This window comes from Argiope bruennichi, chromosome 9, assembly GCF_947563725.1.
Source record: "Argiope bruennichi chromosome 9, qqArgBrue1.1, whole genome shotgun sequence".
NCBI classification, from domain to species: domain Eukaryota; kingdom Metazoa; phylum Arthropoda; class Arachnida; order Araneae; family Araneidae; genus Argiope; species Argiope bruennichi.
The window spans coordinates 72,241,281-72,258,619 of NC_079159.1; the positions used below are offsets into that span (position 1 = coordinate 72,241,281).

The window sequence follows — 17,339 nt, forward strand, 5'->3', positions numbered from 1 at the left end:
CCAACAGTAATGAGGCTAGGGTTAAAATTTTTCGGCGGATTATTTCAATCGGTTCTGTTTATTTTCTTAATGTTTGATGCATTTAAAATGAAACATTGTTAATGAATCAATCTTTCAGATTCATTCTGAAGTACTTTTGAATTAAAATAAAACAGAATAAAGGAAATTAAAAATTTCTAATCCGCATAGTGTTACCCCAACTGGCGTAGAAAAAATCACGTATTTGCGTTACGTAACCGGCGAAGAAAATTCACGCATGCGCATTCTGTTCCGATTGTTGCCATGACAACGTTATTAATGGATGATTTAAATTATTTTTGGGTTAGTTGCATGCTTTTGTAAGTAAATTGTATTTATGTTAGTTATATATTTTTTGTATATGCTTATAGTTTTAAGTACATCGTTTTTTAAGTAGTTTTTTTAAAACCTGTTTTCAACCGTTTATTTTAAACGATTCGTTTTTTTTTCTTAGTGTTTGATGCATTTAAATTTAAACATTGTTAATGAATCGATCTGCTCATAATGAATCTAAGAAAATTTTGTTGACCAACTCTTGAGATATTACATAAATTGAAAAAGATATTCTTTAGTGCTCATAAAGTTTAAACGCTGAGTGACTCTATTTTCAGTAATCAGATTATAAAAAAATGCTTTGTTGAAGTAAAAAATATTATTATATTAATTGAAGATAAATTCTTTCCACTTTAATTTAAAGCATAAATTCTACGGGTGCTAACAGAAAATGAGAGAGATACATATTACGTTATGACTGAAGGCCTTTATAATATTATGAATGAATTATATGATAATCAAAATTTGAAGTTTTAAAATATTTTGATGAAGAAGCTATTAAAGTAGAAATTGCATAAAATATTTCATTATTAAAATTTTAACGAACATTAAGATTGGCGAACCGGCTGGTCGCCAAAGGCGGCTAGTATATATTAAAAATAGAAAACAAATTGCAGAATGTTTCTTATATTCATGAATATATTGTGTTAAATAAAATATTTTTTTTAAAAAAATCTTTACAAATATAATAATTTCATTTTTTTTATGAAGATATGTTTTTTATTTTTATTTTTGTACTATTTCTTGTTTGATATATTTGATTAAGGAAAATCAATGGTTTTTTGTTCATTTTTAAATGCATACAAAACTTTTAACTTGTGTTTTATTTGATTTATTGTAGATGTACAGTTTGTCAGCAACAAGTAATTGGTACTTTCTTTGAAAAAGACAGTCTTATTTATTGTCAAAAAGATTATTGGAATAAGTTTGGGGAAGAGTGCCATGGTTGCAGACAGTTTATTTCAGGCCCTGTTATGGTGAGAACTTTATTTCTGTGTCCATATATTTCTTCAATATTTAACTTGGTATAAAGTGGCAAAAAGTTAAATTTGCATTTTATATTAGTTTTACTAATTTTGATTAGAAACTAAATGCTTAAACAATGAATATAAAGTTTTTACAGAATCTTGCTATGTTATGACAATTCTTATTGCTCCTCATCAATGCCCCATGTTTATGAAGTTTAAGATTTTCATAGAAATTCAAAATTTTTAAACTACTTCTAGGAAACAACTCATGACAAGGAAATAATTCTTGTAAAAAGTATATTATAGGTGTTTATTTTTTTGCTGTAAAAATTTTGTTTTTCCATGATAGTTACAGGCAAAAATATGGTTATATGCTAATTTATAGTTAATTTTTATTTCTGATTGAAATTGCTGAAAATTTTGTTAAACTGCTCAAAAGAAACATTAGGATTGAGGGGACAGTATGTATGAATTCAAACTGTTTGGCTTTGAATTTAACATTGTTCTGATATTAATAGCTAACTAATTTTTATCTATTCATGCATAAAATTATAACGAAAAACTTTATTGTTATGTGAAAAACAATTACTGTTGTATGAGGCAGCTTGATCTTGTGAGAAGTTTATTATTCAAGTTTGGAGAAAGTGAGTTTGGTTTCTTCCTCATCATTTGATTTTGTCAAGATTATTTCATGTGATTTAAAAATAAGTCTTGTAGTTTAAAAATTTAGTAGTTAATCTAATTAAATTATGATCAGAGGTTTCACAGAAATTTACTGGTATTCAGTCTTGAGAGAGTTTTAGAATGTTAAATTCTCCTCAAAGGTAATTCATTTTTCATTCTAAAAACTAGAACCAAGATCCAGACCTGGCTTAGTAATTAATATCTTATAAATTTAAAAATATCATGTTTCCAATTTCTTCATTCATTTCAGTATGTTTATTATTAGTTATAAGTTTCAGTTTCTCATATTATTATTTTTAAGTTGCAACAAATTATAAGTATTTAAAATATGCATTATACCAATTAAAGTTAGAAATTCTGAAAAAAGTTATTTGAGAATTTGGTTTTCATTTGCAAATAACATTTCTAATTTAAGAATTTTAGTTAAGATTTTAATAATTGCTGTTTAATAATTTTTCTTTTAAAGTATAATTAATATCAATGTCTGAAACTTGTAAATTGGTAAACCTAATTTTTATTATAATGGGTTATCGAATTAATTTCTAATGAACAAAGGGAGGGAAAAAAAAAAAAAAAAAAAGAACCTAATGTTTTCTTTTCCATCTCAGAAAATGCTCTGAAGCACTAACAATTTATTAATTTCAATTTTTAAAAGATCAAATTGTGCTTGAATGTGGAGATATGAATTTTAAATAAAATTACTATACTTAACTAAATTCAATTCAAAATGTGTGAATTATTTCTGAATAGAGGTTGGAAGACAAAATGTGCCAAGGTGGAAAATAAAGTATTTTAAATTAAAAAAATGTGATTTGATAAAATGATGATGACTTATTGATAAAAAATATGTTTAAGATTCCTATTTTTTAAAAATTGAGACTTAATTAATTTATTTTTAAATTAAATTTAAAAACAACTCATTGGGAGGAAAAATAATTGTAACCTCAGTTTTATTCAGAAAGGCTTGGGTGATATTTTAAATTGGTAAACAGAAAATGAAATACTAATTAGTGATAAATGGGTTAAAATAATAATTATTTTGCTCAGTTATAATTTTAATATAGTAATGCGTATTAACATTTCCATTGCCATATTCCCATTTTGGCTTTTCTAATATTAATTAATCTAAAAAAGATAGAGTGTACAAGTTTTTAAGGTTCTAATATTCTGTGAGAAACTCTCATGGATTCATTATCTACAGTTTTTAAGAGAGTAAATTTCATTAGCTCCAAGTTTTGCTTTACAGTTTTAGCATGTTTAATGCCTACAGTAAGACACATTGCATTTGTTAAATTTCTTCCAATTTGGCTTAAGAGTTGGCATATTAAAATTGTTCTACAAAGGATTAAAAGTGCAAATTTGTCTAGAATTTCAAAAAAAAATTTTGAACAATAATGAATATGCATATTTTATAAATTGGTGAGAGAGCTTTGTTTTTAATCTATGAACTGCTACTTACTTTTAAAAAATCTGCTGATATGTAATTTTATTTTAAATGTTTTTGCAGGTAGCAGGAGACCATAAATTTCATCCTGAATGCTTTAAATGTGATAATTGCAGAAACTATATTGGAGATGGGGAATCTTTTGCATTGGTCGAAAGGTCCCGATTGTACTGGTAAGTACGTCTATTGGATTTCAACAAATCTAATTTTTGAAATGCTAATACATTTACCATTGCACTAGTAGGAAAAACATTATCTTGCCATTTTGTAGTGTTTACTTAAAAAAAATAATAGAGATTTACAAAATTTTCACAATGAATAGTTATCAAAAAATAACATTAGTGAAATATAACTTACTTGCAGTTAAGTATTAAAAAATTGCTAAATACTTAACTAAAAATGTTACTTGCAATTTTCAAGGTTTTTCCTAATTTTTCAAATGTTGTTCACTTTTTCAGAAAGTCCCATCGCAAAATTTCAATTTTTTTAACTGGTGTCTTTTGCAGAAACAAATTATTTTTTCATAATTTTTTTTTTAGAATGTAACTATTTACTGTTTCTTGTACTGACCAACTTATTTTCAACATTACATATAGAGAGATAACACATGCTTTATTTTTATGTGCTGCCTGATTATAACTAAATATAACTTTTGCAGTTTTATAATTTTTTAAAAAATTTGATTATACTTTTAAGAAATATTGATATTTGTTGGAAATGCAAAAGTAGACAGAAAAGAGACAATTTTTAAATTCTTGTTGAGATATTTAAGTTTCAAATCAATCATTTTGTATTTTATAATTCATTCAATTTGCAGCATTTTTGAAGTTGGCTAATTATTATTAAGTTTGCAATTGGTTATAAAGCAGAATTAATTAACACATATATTGATGATTGTATGTTGTTTGCTATTAAGTAACTAAATTATTTTTTTAATTATATTTATTATTTGATTTTTTTGTCTTGCAAAAGTTTTTGTCTTAAAACCTAATTTTTTGTGAGATGGTGGTAAATTGTTATTTTTAAGAGGCTCAACTATATATTCTTGAATATTTTCCTTTCCCTGTTTTAAGTAGAATATATTCAACAATAACTTTTAAAAAAATCATAGTATTTGAAATAGGAGAGATCCCCTTCCCTTTTTCATTCAGAGAAAACTTTAAAAAGTTAGTTTTCATTCAAGTTTCAAAATTTAACAATTTTCATAAAAAAAATTATGCATGAATAATTATACTCTTTCAAATTCTTCTCTTGGTAGATACTTAAGATGACTTTAATTGTTGCCTGTTTAAAAAATATTTTAATTAGAAGAATTTTAAAATTTTGATTTGAATTTTAAATTAACAAATGTCGATGTTTCTTTTTTACTGTTAAGTTATGAATAATTTCTTTCTTTCTGATGATAAATAAATATGATGGATTCTAAAATTGTGGAATGTATGTACTTAATAGCTCGAAATAGATATCAAATGCATTTTTTCTGCTGAATGTTTTCCCATTTTCCTTAAATTAGGATCTAGATTCTATCCTCTTGGGGGACCCCTTTTTGATGAGAGAATTCTGTAGCTCCTTCTCTGTGTGTGTGTGTGGAAGGGGGGCACCACTGTCTGATGCTGAAATTCAATAAATCAGTGAAACATAAATTATTGATAAGGCTATGCACTTGTCATAACTTATGATACCATCGTCCTTCAGCATAGTAAACTATTTGATATGGTATTATATAGAAATATAATTGTGCATTGCCAGTATTTCATGACATTAAAGTACCATCCTTTTTGTGGTTAAGGTCCGAAATTTAAGAAGCTTATTATAAAGCAATAAAATTTCAATTCCAGAATTGTAATTGAGCAATTGTATGAAGTTTTTGCATGCTTTTTTATTAATTAAAAGTTTATTTAGGTTCTTATCTACCACATAATTAAATAAAATGTATCTATTATCTTAAGTGCCTTTTCCTAATTAAAAATCATTGCATTTAAAACAGTGATAATAAAAGAATATATTTAAAATTTATATTATTCAAAAATAAAACTTTAAACATTATAGTAAAATATAAATATACAATATATTGTAGCTTATCGTAAATAATTATTTATGGTAAGTTAATATTAAGATTTACTATTGACGAGGATTAATGCCATTGTGGTGAATATCATATAAGCCAGTTAACAACTCTTCTACCTGAACGATCGTTATGGTAAAATGGTTTAGTTACTGGACTGCTAACCACAAGGTCCCAGGTTCTATCCTGTCGCATCACTTACCGCTTCACCATAAAAAAAACTGTTTCATTTTAAGAAATGTCAACATGTTGGCATTTATCATCATTAATTTCAAATGTTAATCAGGTTCAAGCCTTCAGCTGTCTCCTATATTTGTTTTTAATTAATGTGGAACCAAGAATATAGTTTTATAAAGATATAATACAATGGAAAGAAATAAAAATTTTGCCTTGTTGGAGATGTATTTATATTCATGTCTTCTTTTTCACTAAAAATTCCTTAAGTAATCTTTTTTGAACACATTAAAAAGTATACATGTAACTGAATGACAAAAATTAAAATTGAATCATAAATAAGAAAAAATGTTAAATTCTTTTTGAACATTAATTTAAATCTGAAGTGTAGAAATTGTTTCTCCTAAAATAACTTAATCTAACATAGACTGAGAAATCCTGATATGCATGAATTCATTGTCATTATTAAAATAGGAATTATGAATGGTATAAAGTTTACTAAGCTTGGTTTCTATTCAGTTGTTTAGGAAGTATTCATTGCATTTGTTTTTTGAATATTATGATAGGAAAATTTTATTTTCAGTGCAGCATGCTATAAGCAACAAATGGCTCCAATATCCCAAAGATTGCCATTCACTAAAGAACCTCATAGTATCAAACTAGTAGAAATTCCTGCAGATTCTGAAACTTCTAATAAAAAAGTGAAAATATCTGTTGGTTGCTGCCAGAATCAAAAGCTGCAGCATGGATTTCACGAACTTCATATATCAGAGTAAGTTTGCTTTAAAATTTTTTATTGCTTAAATATTCCAGAATCTAAATCTAATACTTCCAGAAAGAAATTGCTGTTAAAAAAATGGTAAAATTTCATTTTTTACAATTTGAAGTGAGAAATTTTATTGCTTCCAATTCCTGTAATATTTTTTATTGAAAATTCTAATATCTGTTATGAAGTTTTCTTATAGATTCTAAAATTAATTAAATTGAAAAAATTATTAGTGTAGTTACTATTGACATTGAATTAGTTCTGTTGTGGTATCAGTTAGACTTAAAAATTATACAAATGAATGGTTTGGGAAGATATTAATTTGCTGTAATCAACTGTCTTCTGCTTTTAATGAATATGAGCACTTTCCCATTTGTGAAACAGCAATTGTCATGATGCATAAATGCTGATATAGCTTAATTGACAAAAGTTCTTTATACAACAATTTTGAGTAATTTTTGTAGTTATGGCTACATGGAGTTTCTGTTTTGGAGTATTTTTCCACTCACTTTGGTTTGGCTCTGTCAACAGAATTGCATCAGATAATTATATATTTGTTGTGAAATTTCAAAATATAATTTTAAAAGTAACTTGATTGTCTAAGACCAAGATGGCAAATTGAAAATAAACGTTATAAACATAAATGAGATTATATCAAAATAAATATTCCCTTAACTTTTTTATTAGATTTAGTTATATATCTTACTTGTATTGCAAATTTATGCATTTTTTTTACTGTATGATTTTTGAAATGTTTTAGTGTGGTTTTAAATAAAGATCTGATGTCTCTTCATATTGGTGATCGTATACTAGAAGTAAATGGCAAACCTCTACAAAACAACTCCTTAGAAGAGGTATGTTTTTCATTGTTTAATATCATTAATCTGAAATATAATCTCTCTCTATATATATAGTATAATTTTGGCAGTCATGTGGCCAGAAGGAAGAGACTTTTTGAATAAACTTCAATTTATTTTACCTAAGACATAAGCTTTTATGCATGAGTAAAGGTATGATGCATATTTGCATCAAAAGACAAGAGTGAAAGTGACATAATTTTTCGATTTATTGGGTTTATTATGCGATTCTGATAAGGATTTCTTCGGTATATGCCGATGCAGGAAAAGGAAGATGTGTAAATGTTAAAAAATTTTATCCCTTCATACATTCTACGGGAAACAACAGAGTCAGGAATTTTTTAAACCTATGTTAGGAATAAAAAAAAAAAGAAAAAAAAGTGGAATTTGGATCAGAAAGTATGTGAACATTTTAGTATGAAGTTAACATGTGCTAATTTAAAATAAAAATTTGAAAATTAAATATGAGTTAAATTAAATTAAGAGATATCATTACATATATATAATGTATATATCTCATAATAGTAACTTCTCAAAATATATAATTTTAAGAGTTTTAATCAATGCATTTTGAACAAAGGTTTATCACTCAGTTTCGTTACAACTCACAATACATTTTGTTTAATCTTTCTGGGTACTTTCTTTTGTTACAAACTTTAAGTGTATCAACTCTATTTGAAATTTTGATCCTTTTTTTATTATTATATTTTGAATGTACGAGAATTGTAAGGTATCAGTGCTTAGACATACAAGTTATAAAAATAAAAGTGGTCAACTTTGAATTAGTCTTAAAAGGGCAAAACTTCCCAAAGAATTGAAAATGTTTTATCAAAATTTTTTTTACTATATCTAAATACCAAAGAATAATTAATGTATTTACCATTTATTTTATTTTTGAAAGCAGTAACAAAGCTGATCCTAAGACATTTTCGATATACTAGACTAACATGACACTGCATATTAAAAAAATAATAAAAAGTCAAGACACTTTTTAAAATTTCAAAGTATGATTAACTGAAAACCATTCTCTTAGTTTGTTGAGAGTCAAAAAGTTTACTTAATTCCATTAGGGATGAAAGATGCATATGTTCATTTGCATTGAATTCTCCTCAGGGCTGAATGCTGCATTCTTCTATATCCATAGAATTTCACTGAAAGACCTTTAGATGTTTAAGTGCATCAGTCTTTTTGAACAAATTGATTGTTATTACTAATCCATGTTTTTTTTTTCCTTCAAAAGTTTCTTTCTCTCTCAATGTTTCTTTCTCACTCCAGTGTGAAATTGGGGTGTGAATTATTAGATTTTTTTCAAATATAAACAGACACACTTGTTTGCCGATTTAAAGAGAAATGCATGCTCATTTTTTAGTAGCTATTATAATTTATACACGCATTTGTGATAAGTTGTTATTATAGCAAGGGTTTATTCCACTGATTTTCATTCATACAGTCATGGGGTGATCATTTATTTTCCTGGGGTAGGATAGGGAAGGGGTATATAAATTTATGAATGATCAGTTTGTGGAATTTTTTTGATGATATTAACAAAATAATAAGTTATTTATGAAAAAATAGATGATTATTAACTTATAAGGTTCTTAGTTTTCTGGAAACCAGCTAAAGAAACAAGACACTGTCTGTATATAAATTGTGTAATGTCAATCTCTATATTTATATACATTTTAAAATTTTTCAAATGGCTTTGAAACATTAATTAGTACTAATTTTATGAGGTATTTAAAAATATTAATGGTAAATATTTATTTTCTCGCATGTTTTTATATTTTTCATCAGTGATCTGGTGTTAATTTTAGTACTATCAATGATAATAAAATAACTTTTTTTTTACTATTAATTATCAAGAATTTTAATTTTCAAAAATTATGATTACTTATAAATTGTTTCATTTTTATGAAATATAACACATGTTAATCTTAACATAAAGAAATGCTATGGCTTGTATGGGCAGTTGGAACTTGCTAGGTCTTATCCTGTGGAAGCACTTCTTACCATGCAAATCTATCTCGAAGAGGTTAACCCTTAATGGTTGCAAGTGGCCTGTCAGATGATAACAAAGCTTGTCTGCCATATCATGTATAGAAACTAGCATCTGATAAGGATTAAAAATTTTATTAATAATATGAAAACTTTTTAAAGTTTTGATAACATTTTGTTTTGCGTTTTCTTGATTCCTTCTGTCTTAATTAAGTGATGATTTTTCATGTTTTAGAATCTTTTTTATAAATATAAGCATATTGATATTTAATACACATTTCTTTTTGGAATATACTCAATTAATTAGTTTTCTAGAAATGTTGGATGTCATTATTATTGCTCATATATTTACAACATTTCTTAACACATTTTCAGATAAAGAAATTGATACAGACACGTGATAAACCTGTTCAGTTGACTGTTGAACATGAACCAGCAGTGTTAATTCGTTCCCAATCCATGAATTTTTCCTCACTTTTGGATTCTTCTCAGTTCCTATCTTCAAATGCACATGCACTACCCAAATGCTCTTTATCTCACAGACCAGCTGAACAGAGATTGCGTAGATCTGCATCACTGCCTAGGTCATTTATAAGGTAAGAGAATCTTCAATTCTCTTTGCAATTGACCATGACTGCTGCATTGATGAATGATTATGCAATTTAAGCTTCAGTGTGCATATGCTTTATTTCTATTCAAAATTGAGGTGATAAGTCTGATTTTGAATGAAACTAAAGAAAACAGAGTGCAGCGGCCAAACAGGCGATAAATGACTGTTTGTTTCGCCAGCTGGCGATAAGCATCAATCATACCTATGGAGATGAACTTTGCTCTCCAACGAATACGTGCGACTCACTTCCTGCCTTTGCCGGCGTGCTCCGAACTTCTGCCTCATGCTGGTCGATGGAATTATGGCCAATGTATCATGTTCTATATTTGTTAATTTAATTTGTAATTAAAATTTATTTTTGTTATCTACATGGCTGGCAGTTTTCATTAATTAGAAATGTTTTAATACTTTAATTTAAAGTAAATTTGGCAATGCATGTTAAACCACGCACCAAAAGAGTTTTGAAAAATTGTTTGTTACATTAGTAGCAGAGATTACTAAAAAAATTACATAGAAGTTATTCTCATATCACTTGGCTACTTGCAAAATATTATTTTATGTCATTAACTCTTTGGGGTGAATGAACGATGCATATGTGCTTTTGCATTTCATCTCAAGGCCAAATGATGCAATTTGCAGCTCCATAGAAACAGACTGAAAGACTTTGCAATGATATATTGAACTTTTGGAACAAAATTATTTCAATTAGATCCCCCCCCCCCAAAAAAAAAAGATTGTTTCCATACACTAGTATGTCTCGCTTTGATATCAAATTTGTGTTCAGCAAATGTTTGTGAATCATTAGATTTTTGCAAATATAAATAGAAAACTTGTTTGCTGATGCAAAAAGAATTTACATGCCCATTTTGAAATAGCTTTTATAATTTATACTTTTATTTGGGATAGTATTTTATTACAGCAAAGGTTTTTAAAGCTTAATATGTTTAAACTTATTACTTTCGAAGATATGAACATTAACTTCCTTTGACAAGTCAGCAATTATCCATCTGACAATAATTAACTCTATTTCCATATAATTAGTCAAATTTGATGTTGCTTGATGCCAGTTTTTATTATTTTTCAATTTATTTCCCCCCCTTTGAATGAAGTTTTTGGTGACTCAATGAACCCTCCCCGCAGCATTTCAAACAATTTTTTGCATAATTAACTAATTGAAGTGTTAAATGAAATGCAGCTGTAAAAAAAATTCTGTAAAGCATTTCTGAAATTTGCATGATGGTTTGCTTACATTTGGTAATAAGTAATAAGAGTGATTTTGGTACCATATATATTAACCTACTTATAGATATACAGCTGTGTATACTATTTAAAATAATTGCTTCAATTGTTTGAAAAGGTTTTATTCATATTTTTATTTATATTCTTTTAATTTAAATATATGTTAATCTTTATATTTCTGTACAAAGTTTATTTTATTCCATTTTCATTAGAGACTTCAAGTCTTCTAAAGCACAGCAGCACGATTTTACCAGGACTCGCTCATTTAGGATACTACCAAAGAATCAACAGATATTTCGTCCATCTGATTTGGTTTTAGGAAAATTATTAGGAAGGGGCTTTTTTGGTCAAGCTTTCTTGGTAAGAGATACAAAAATTTATATTTAACTGAAAGTTATATGAGTTGAATATTCTGGGATAATATATTTTTTGAAAATGTGCCTGGTTGCAAAATTGATGTACGCTATAATATAAATATTTTGAATGCTTAAAGTACATGAATGCCTATTTTTTTTCCACTTTAGAGGATTTGTAAAATACAGTGCATAACTTAATTATTGATGAATTTCCTCTTATTTGAATGTTATGTGAAAAGTCCTATGAAATTAAATAACTCCTAAATATAAAAGTTTATTGCAAAGAGGGTTTTTTTTCTGTATAAATCAATCTAATATTGATTTCTCTTTCCATGAGATTCTTGGATTGCAGCTAATAGAATGTGCAAGATTGCTGTAACTGCTTGAAAGAATGGAATAAATTTCTCTGACAAGAAGATTATGCTGCATTTCTGTAGCATTAGTTACTCACACATGAGTTTATTGAACATTTAGTTTATTATTTGAGAAACTGCAAGCTTATTCAGAGTAGATTTAAAAAAATTTTAAACAATGATCTGCACAAAATCCATATTTAATACAGATTATATTAATAAAAATATCAATTCTGACTTTGCTGAATAAGTTTGAGAAGTTCCGTAAAATCCTTTAGCTACATTCCTCTATCTTTGTATGAAGATAATAAGCTTAAGTAAATGGGAAAACAGGCTTACTAATAATGCCAGAAAAGGCTAACATATAAAGCTACATGCCGGTTCAAAAGAATTATCGATATCCGAATTTATATCTAAAAGGAATACAGGAGATTAAAATATGTTAAGTCTGAAAACATTAAATTTGATGCCCCAAAAAAAGTCAATTTCGAAGTTTTTAGCTCAAGAACAATAATTTAAAGCTGAACTTTATTGCCATTAAAACTTATTGTGTCACATTTGTCCTTTAGTGCATTCAACGACATATCAGAAATATTTTCGTATATGTTCACTGATAGTGAAATAGCCAAAAATATAATGCCATATATTATTTGAAACAGATTAGAACCATTTTTTTCAACAATCTCTTAAGAAATCTTTAAACAATTAAAAATTTTCAAATGTTTTGATGAAGCTTTGAACTTTATTTCATGAAAATGTCAGATGGATCTTATTGTAAGATATTGGTGTGAATCAACCAATAATCCCCACAAGATGTAAGAATTCAGCATTTTTAAGATATACCAATGCTCAAGAACTGCTTGAGAATTTTATAGCAGTTATATGAAGGTTTTTATTTTTTCTCCCTTTTTTTTATGTACAGTTATTTTTACAAATTTGTTGGGATGGACCAAATATAAATTTAAAAAAATTTAAAACATGTCAAAGAAAAACTTTCATTTGAAAATGATTATAAAATTTTAGATCTAGATATTTTTGGATTACACATAATCCGTGGAGAATTTCAGTATGAGCATCTGCTTGATGGAAGTAGATATTACTCTAAAAGCAATGTAAAGAATGCTTAAAAACAGTCCAGCTGGAAATGCTGATATTCTGGAAGTTAAAGTTCTTCTGAATTACCATTGAAGGTTTGTTCTACAAGTTGTGGAGAACGTGTCAATGTTTGCGAACCTGCTCTAAAAATCATTGAAAGCGTAAGAAATATCGAGATTTCATTAAAAAATATTTTTGTCTGGGTTAATCATGAGCAATAATGTGATAAATGTTTTTCAGGATGAAGCGATTCTGACTAAAGTTAGCTTCTCTTATATTGCTATAATTTCACAGCCATTTCTTAAAAAAATTCTGACATCTAAACCAATAGTGCCTTTCCTATATGAACATCTTTTCAAGCTTGCTAAAAAGTTAATAAAAAATATTGTGAAAAGAAGCATAGTAATAGAAGCAAAAACATTAGACAATCACTTTTTGAGAGTTTAATGATGCTAAAAATCTGAGACTGAGAAAAAATACTGGTATTGGAATAATGACTACATGTTACTTGATTACTAATGGAGTTATTGATATTGGGAAAAAAAAGTGGCCTTTTAGCAATTTTTTTGTTTGTAAGGAATAGTTTTAATATATATATATATATATATATATATATATATATATATATATATATATATATATATATATATTTGAATGCATGTCCAAAAATTTTGCAGTTTTAAAAGCTGCATCTTGCTTAAATGCAAATTTATTGAAGAACAAAGCATTTTTATGTAAAAGACGAATGATTGGTTTATTTAATCAACTTTATTCAAAGCACAAATTTCTGCAGCAAGTTTAGAATGTGCAAAGATCTAATTTGAGATTTTTCTGGGAAAAAAAAAGTCAATAAGTGTATGCAAGAACTGCTTAAAACATTCAATGGAGAAAGAATTTTCGAGAGTTGTAAAAATAATTATTGTTGTCACATGACAATGTGACTGTGGAAAATGGATTTAATATCAATAAGGATATGCTTGTTGAAAGTCTGAAAGAAGATTCTTTAATTAGAACTAAGACCTTCATATGACATCATAAACTTTTAAAGAGGTCTTTTAAATGTTCTGATTTCAAAAGATTTGCTTTAATATGATAAATGCACATGTGTGAGAAAACCTTTAAAAGAATTAAGGAAGAGAAAAGGAGTTCAGCAAATGCAAAGCAACATTGCAAAGAAAATTGTGGCAAAAAAAAAAAAAAGTTTTAAAAAAATTAAAAATTTGTAAAAGTCTCAGCAATTTATGCCTAAATAAAGGAATTTGCGAAGATAGAAAAAAAATATGACTTTGCAATGTTTTTTGTAATCATTAGATGGTTTGTATAATAAAAGCAAAAATGTTAGTTTGTTTTATTTTATTGGGCTTGTAATTTTGTGTGACTTACAATTAAACGACACGATAAGTGATAATTATCAACATTTAATGTATATAATATGTAAATTTTACATGTATATGTAATACAATATGTAAATTTTAACTTGCTAAATTCTAAGTAGTAAAGAAAGAGTTTCTTTTTGTATGTATGTATAAACGTTCTTTAAATGTATTATTTTGAGTAAAGTTAGTTTGTTGCATTCTTTTTTAATTTTTCTACTCATTAAAACTATGGAGTATTGTTATTTTATTATAACTAGCACATAAATGCGCATTTGCTCTTTTATTTCATATACATATAGGGAAAAACTGGGCATTTTTTTTTCCAGATTCGAGTGTCAACCTTGATATACAGAATGCATTAATTTATACTGTTTTGATGGTGAAATTTTATTTATAATAAATTGAACGATTATTTTTGCTTTCTAGGTTACTCATCGACACTCAGGGCAAGAAATGGTGATGAAGGAACTTTATCGTCTTGATGAAGAAGCCCAGCAAAATTTTGTAAAAGAGATAGCCGTTCTTCGATCTTTACAACATCGGAATGTTTTGCGTTTTGTAGGTGTTTTGTACAAAGACAAGAAGTTGCATCTTTTAACAGAATATATATCTGGTGGCACATTACAGGATTATATTCATGACTCTTCTATTGAAATATCCTGGTTACAAAGAATCAATTTTTCAAAAGATATTGCTGCTGGAATGGTAATTAGAATTGCTTTTAATTCTTTGCTCTCATGGTACTTTTGGTTATAAAATGAAATGTTTGAATTTAATATTCAAGTTAGTTTATGATTATTTTATGTGTTTGATTTATGAAAGTAAAAAAAAAATGTGATTTAAAGTGTTATTTTTTTTTGTATTTATTTAAACTATGATGCAAAATTTAAATGATGCGAATTATGTTAAAATATCATATATTAATATAAGGAATCTTAGCTAAAACATGTTTAATAATGAATTTTAGTCATATTAGTCCAGTGATTCCTTACTTATTTAAAGCAGAGGTTTTGATAAATGTTTTATGTTATAAGTACTAAGATTAAAGTAATTGAAATAATTTTTTTTAATTACACAAAAATTGGCAAAAAATCATTAAAAAGAATTTTTTTTATAATTATGTAATAATTGTTTTTAAATGTAATAAAATATTAAGAAGGTGAAGATTTTTTAATTTCATACATTATCTCAGACATAAAAATAAAAGGTAAAAAATTAAATAAATAAATAAAATAAAAAGTCTTAATGATTAATGATTTGTATTATTGAAAATTGTATTGGGATTTGAAAATATATTTTGATTTGTGAAACAAAGCAAAAAAAAAAAAAAAAAAAAAAGCCTAGAAACAATAATGAGTTTTGGTTCATTCACAGAAATCAAGTGTAATTGTCTTATAAATAGGATAAGGACATTAATGGATTAAAGAGGACAGCTTTTTGTATTGCATTGTAAGTAAAAACAGACCATTAATGCTTCAGCAGATTTTGACATAGTAATAAATATCTTGCAGTTTAATTGTATTTCAGATATTAAATGTTCGATCAGAAACGTTTTATTTTCTAGACTCTTATATTTCAAGACATGATAACATTTGTCTTTTTCTATTTGGTTCTTTATTAAAATGACTGCATCGATCCAAAAGCTTTAAACTTTGTTGATTTGAAACAGCGTAAGCATTAATTGATACCATTTGCCATTATTATTTTTGTTTTTATATAAATTACCCTTTGGATTTCTGCATAAATAATAAAATTATGCAAATTGAACTTGGTTATCTATAAAGAAATGTGTTGCATTTTTCTTAAGAAATGGCTCTAAAATTTATTATTAATTACATATTTTCTCTTAGCTCTGAATTTTCATACCTTTTATATAGATATCCTGTATTTAAAATTTGATATAATTTTTTTTAATGATTTGAGATTTAAATGACTTTTTGTATTTTTTATAGGCTTATTTACATTCAAAAAATATTATTCACAGAGACTTGAATTCTAATAACTGCTTAGTGAGAAAAGTAAGTATTTTCATACTTGCTTAATCTTATAAGTTATTGTTAAAATTGCTTCTTATATTATGTTGAAATTTTTTTTATAAATTGTCATTTAAAATTATGTTTTAGTGATGTTTATAAATCTAATTATAAATACTTTGTGAATAATCTTAAGTATAATAATAGCCCATTTCTTTTATAATAACCCTAGAAATTTAGGTATAAATTTAAGTGAAGAAGGATTTTAGTATTAATTGCTTCCTTTTTTAGAGTGAAATAAGTCATTATTATTTTTATATATTATAAATATATATGTTTTATATATGTTTTTGAAAGAATGAAAAATTCAGAATATCTATTGATGTGAATAAAATGCTTTTGATTTTTGTGTAGGATAAAAGTGTGGTTGTTGCTGATTTTGGTTTGGCTCGTGTTATGTTAGATAAACAAATTCCTCGAAAAGATAGTGGAGGTCCAATTCGCCGTCCAGAACGGAAAAAGCGATATACTGTAGTAGGGAATCCTTACTGGATGGCACCTGAGATGATGACACACAAAAAATATGATGAACGTGTTGATATATTCTCATTTGGAATCATTTTGTGTGAGGTAATTTTTTTACTTTTTTCTAATATATCAATTTTTTTATGTAGTGAATTGTAATAATCTTTATTATTGCTGTTATTGATATTTGATTATTAAATATCTTTGCTTTACAATACGTAATGTGCAATAGATTCTTTTTTGTTTTTCTTTGTGAAGAATACATCCTTTTAAACCTCCTGATACCTGTTTGAATTCATTTTTTTTTTTTTTTTGCCCTAAGTTATAGAACATTATTTTTTAATAACTTCTTCTCACATGTTTTGTTTGTCTTTATTGAAATAATAATATTCTTTACAATTTTTAGATCAACTCTTAAAAAAATTGTCTTGGTAGAAATTTTACAGTTTAAAAGTAAAATATTTTTCTTCAAATATTTTCAGAATGTCATTTGGGCATTAATAAAACT

General features: G+C 26.4%; 1 protein-coding gene across 3 annotated transcripts in view; it reads left to right on the forward strand.

Moving 5' to 3' along the window:
- The window catches only part of LOC129984405 (LIM domain kinase 1-like), a 42,047-nt gene that overhangs the window by 16,362 nt on the left and 8,346 nt on the right, over positions 1-17,339 (forward strand). For 2 of the 3 annotated variants that reach the window (XM_056094284.1, XM_056094282.1), the window contains exons 3-11: positions 1,193-1,328; positions 3,511-3,620; positions 6,270-6,458; positions 7,213-7,306; positions 9,680-9,900; positions 11,366-11,513; positions 14,760-15,038; positions 16,286-16,351; positions 16,721-16,936. In XM_056094284.1, the coding sequence (XP_055950259.1) occupies positions 1,193-1,328; positions 3,511-3,620; positions 6,270-6,458; positions 7,213-7,306; positions 9,680-9,900; positions 11,366-11,513; positions 14,760-15,038; positions 16,286-16,351; positions 16,721-16,936 (1,459 nt within the window). Of the gene's footprint in view, positions 1-1,192; positions 1,329-3,510; positions 3,621-6,269; positions 6,459-7,212; positions 7,307-9,679; positions 9,901-11,365; positions 11,514-14,759; positions 15,039-16,285; positions 16,352-16,720; positions 16,937-17,339 lie in introns of those variants that run through there. The other variant, XM_056094283.1, reaches the window with a different exon arrangement.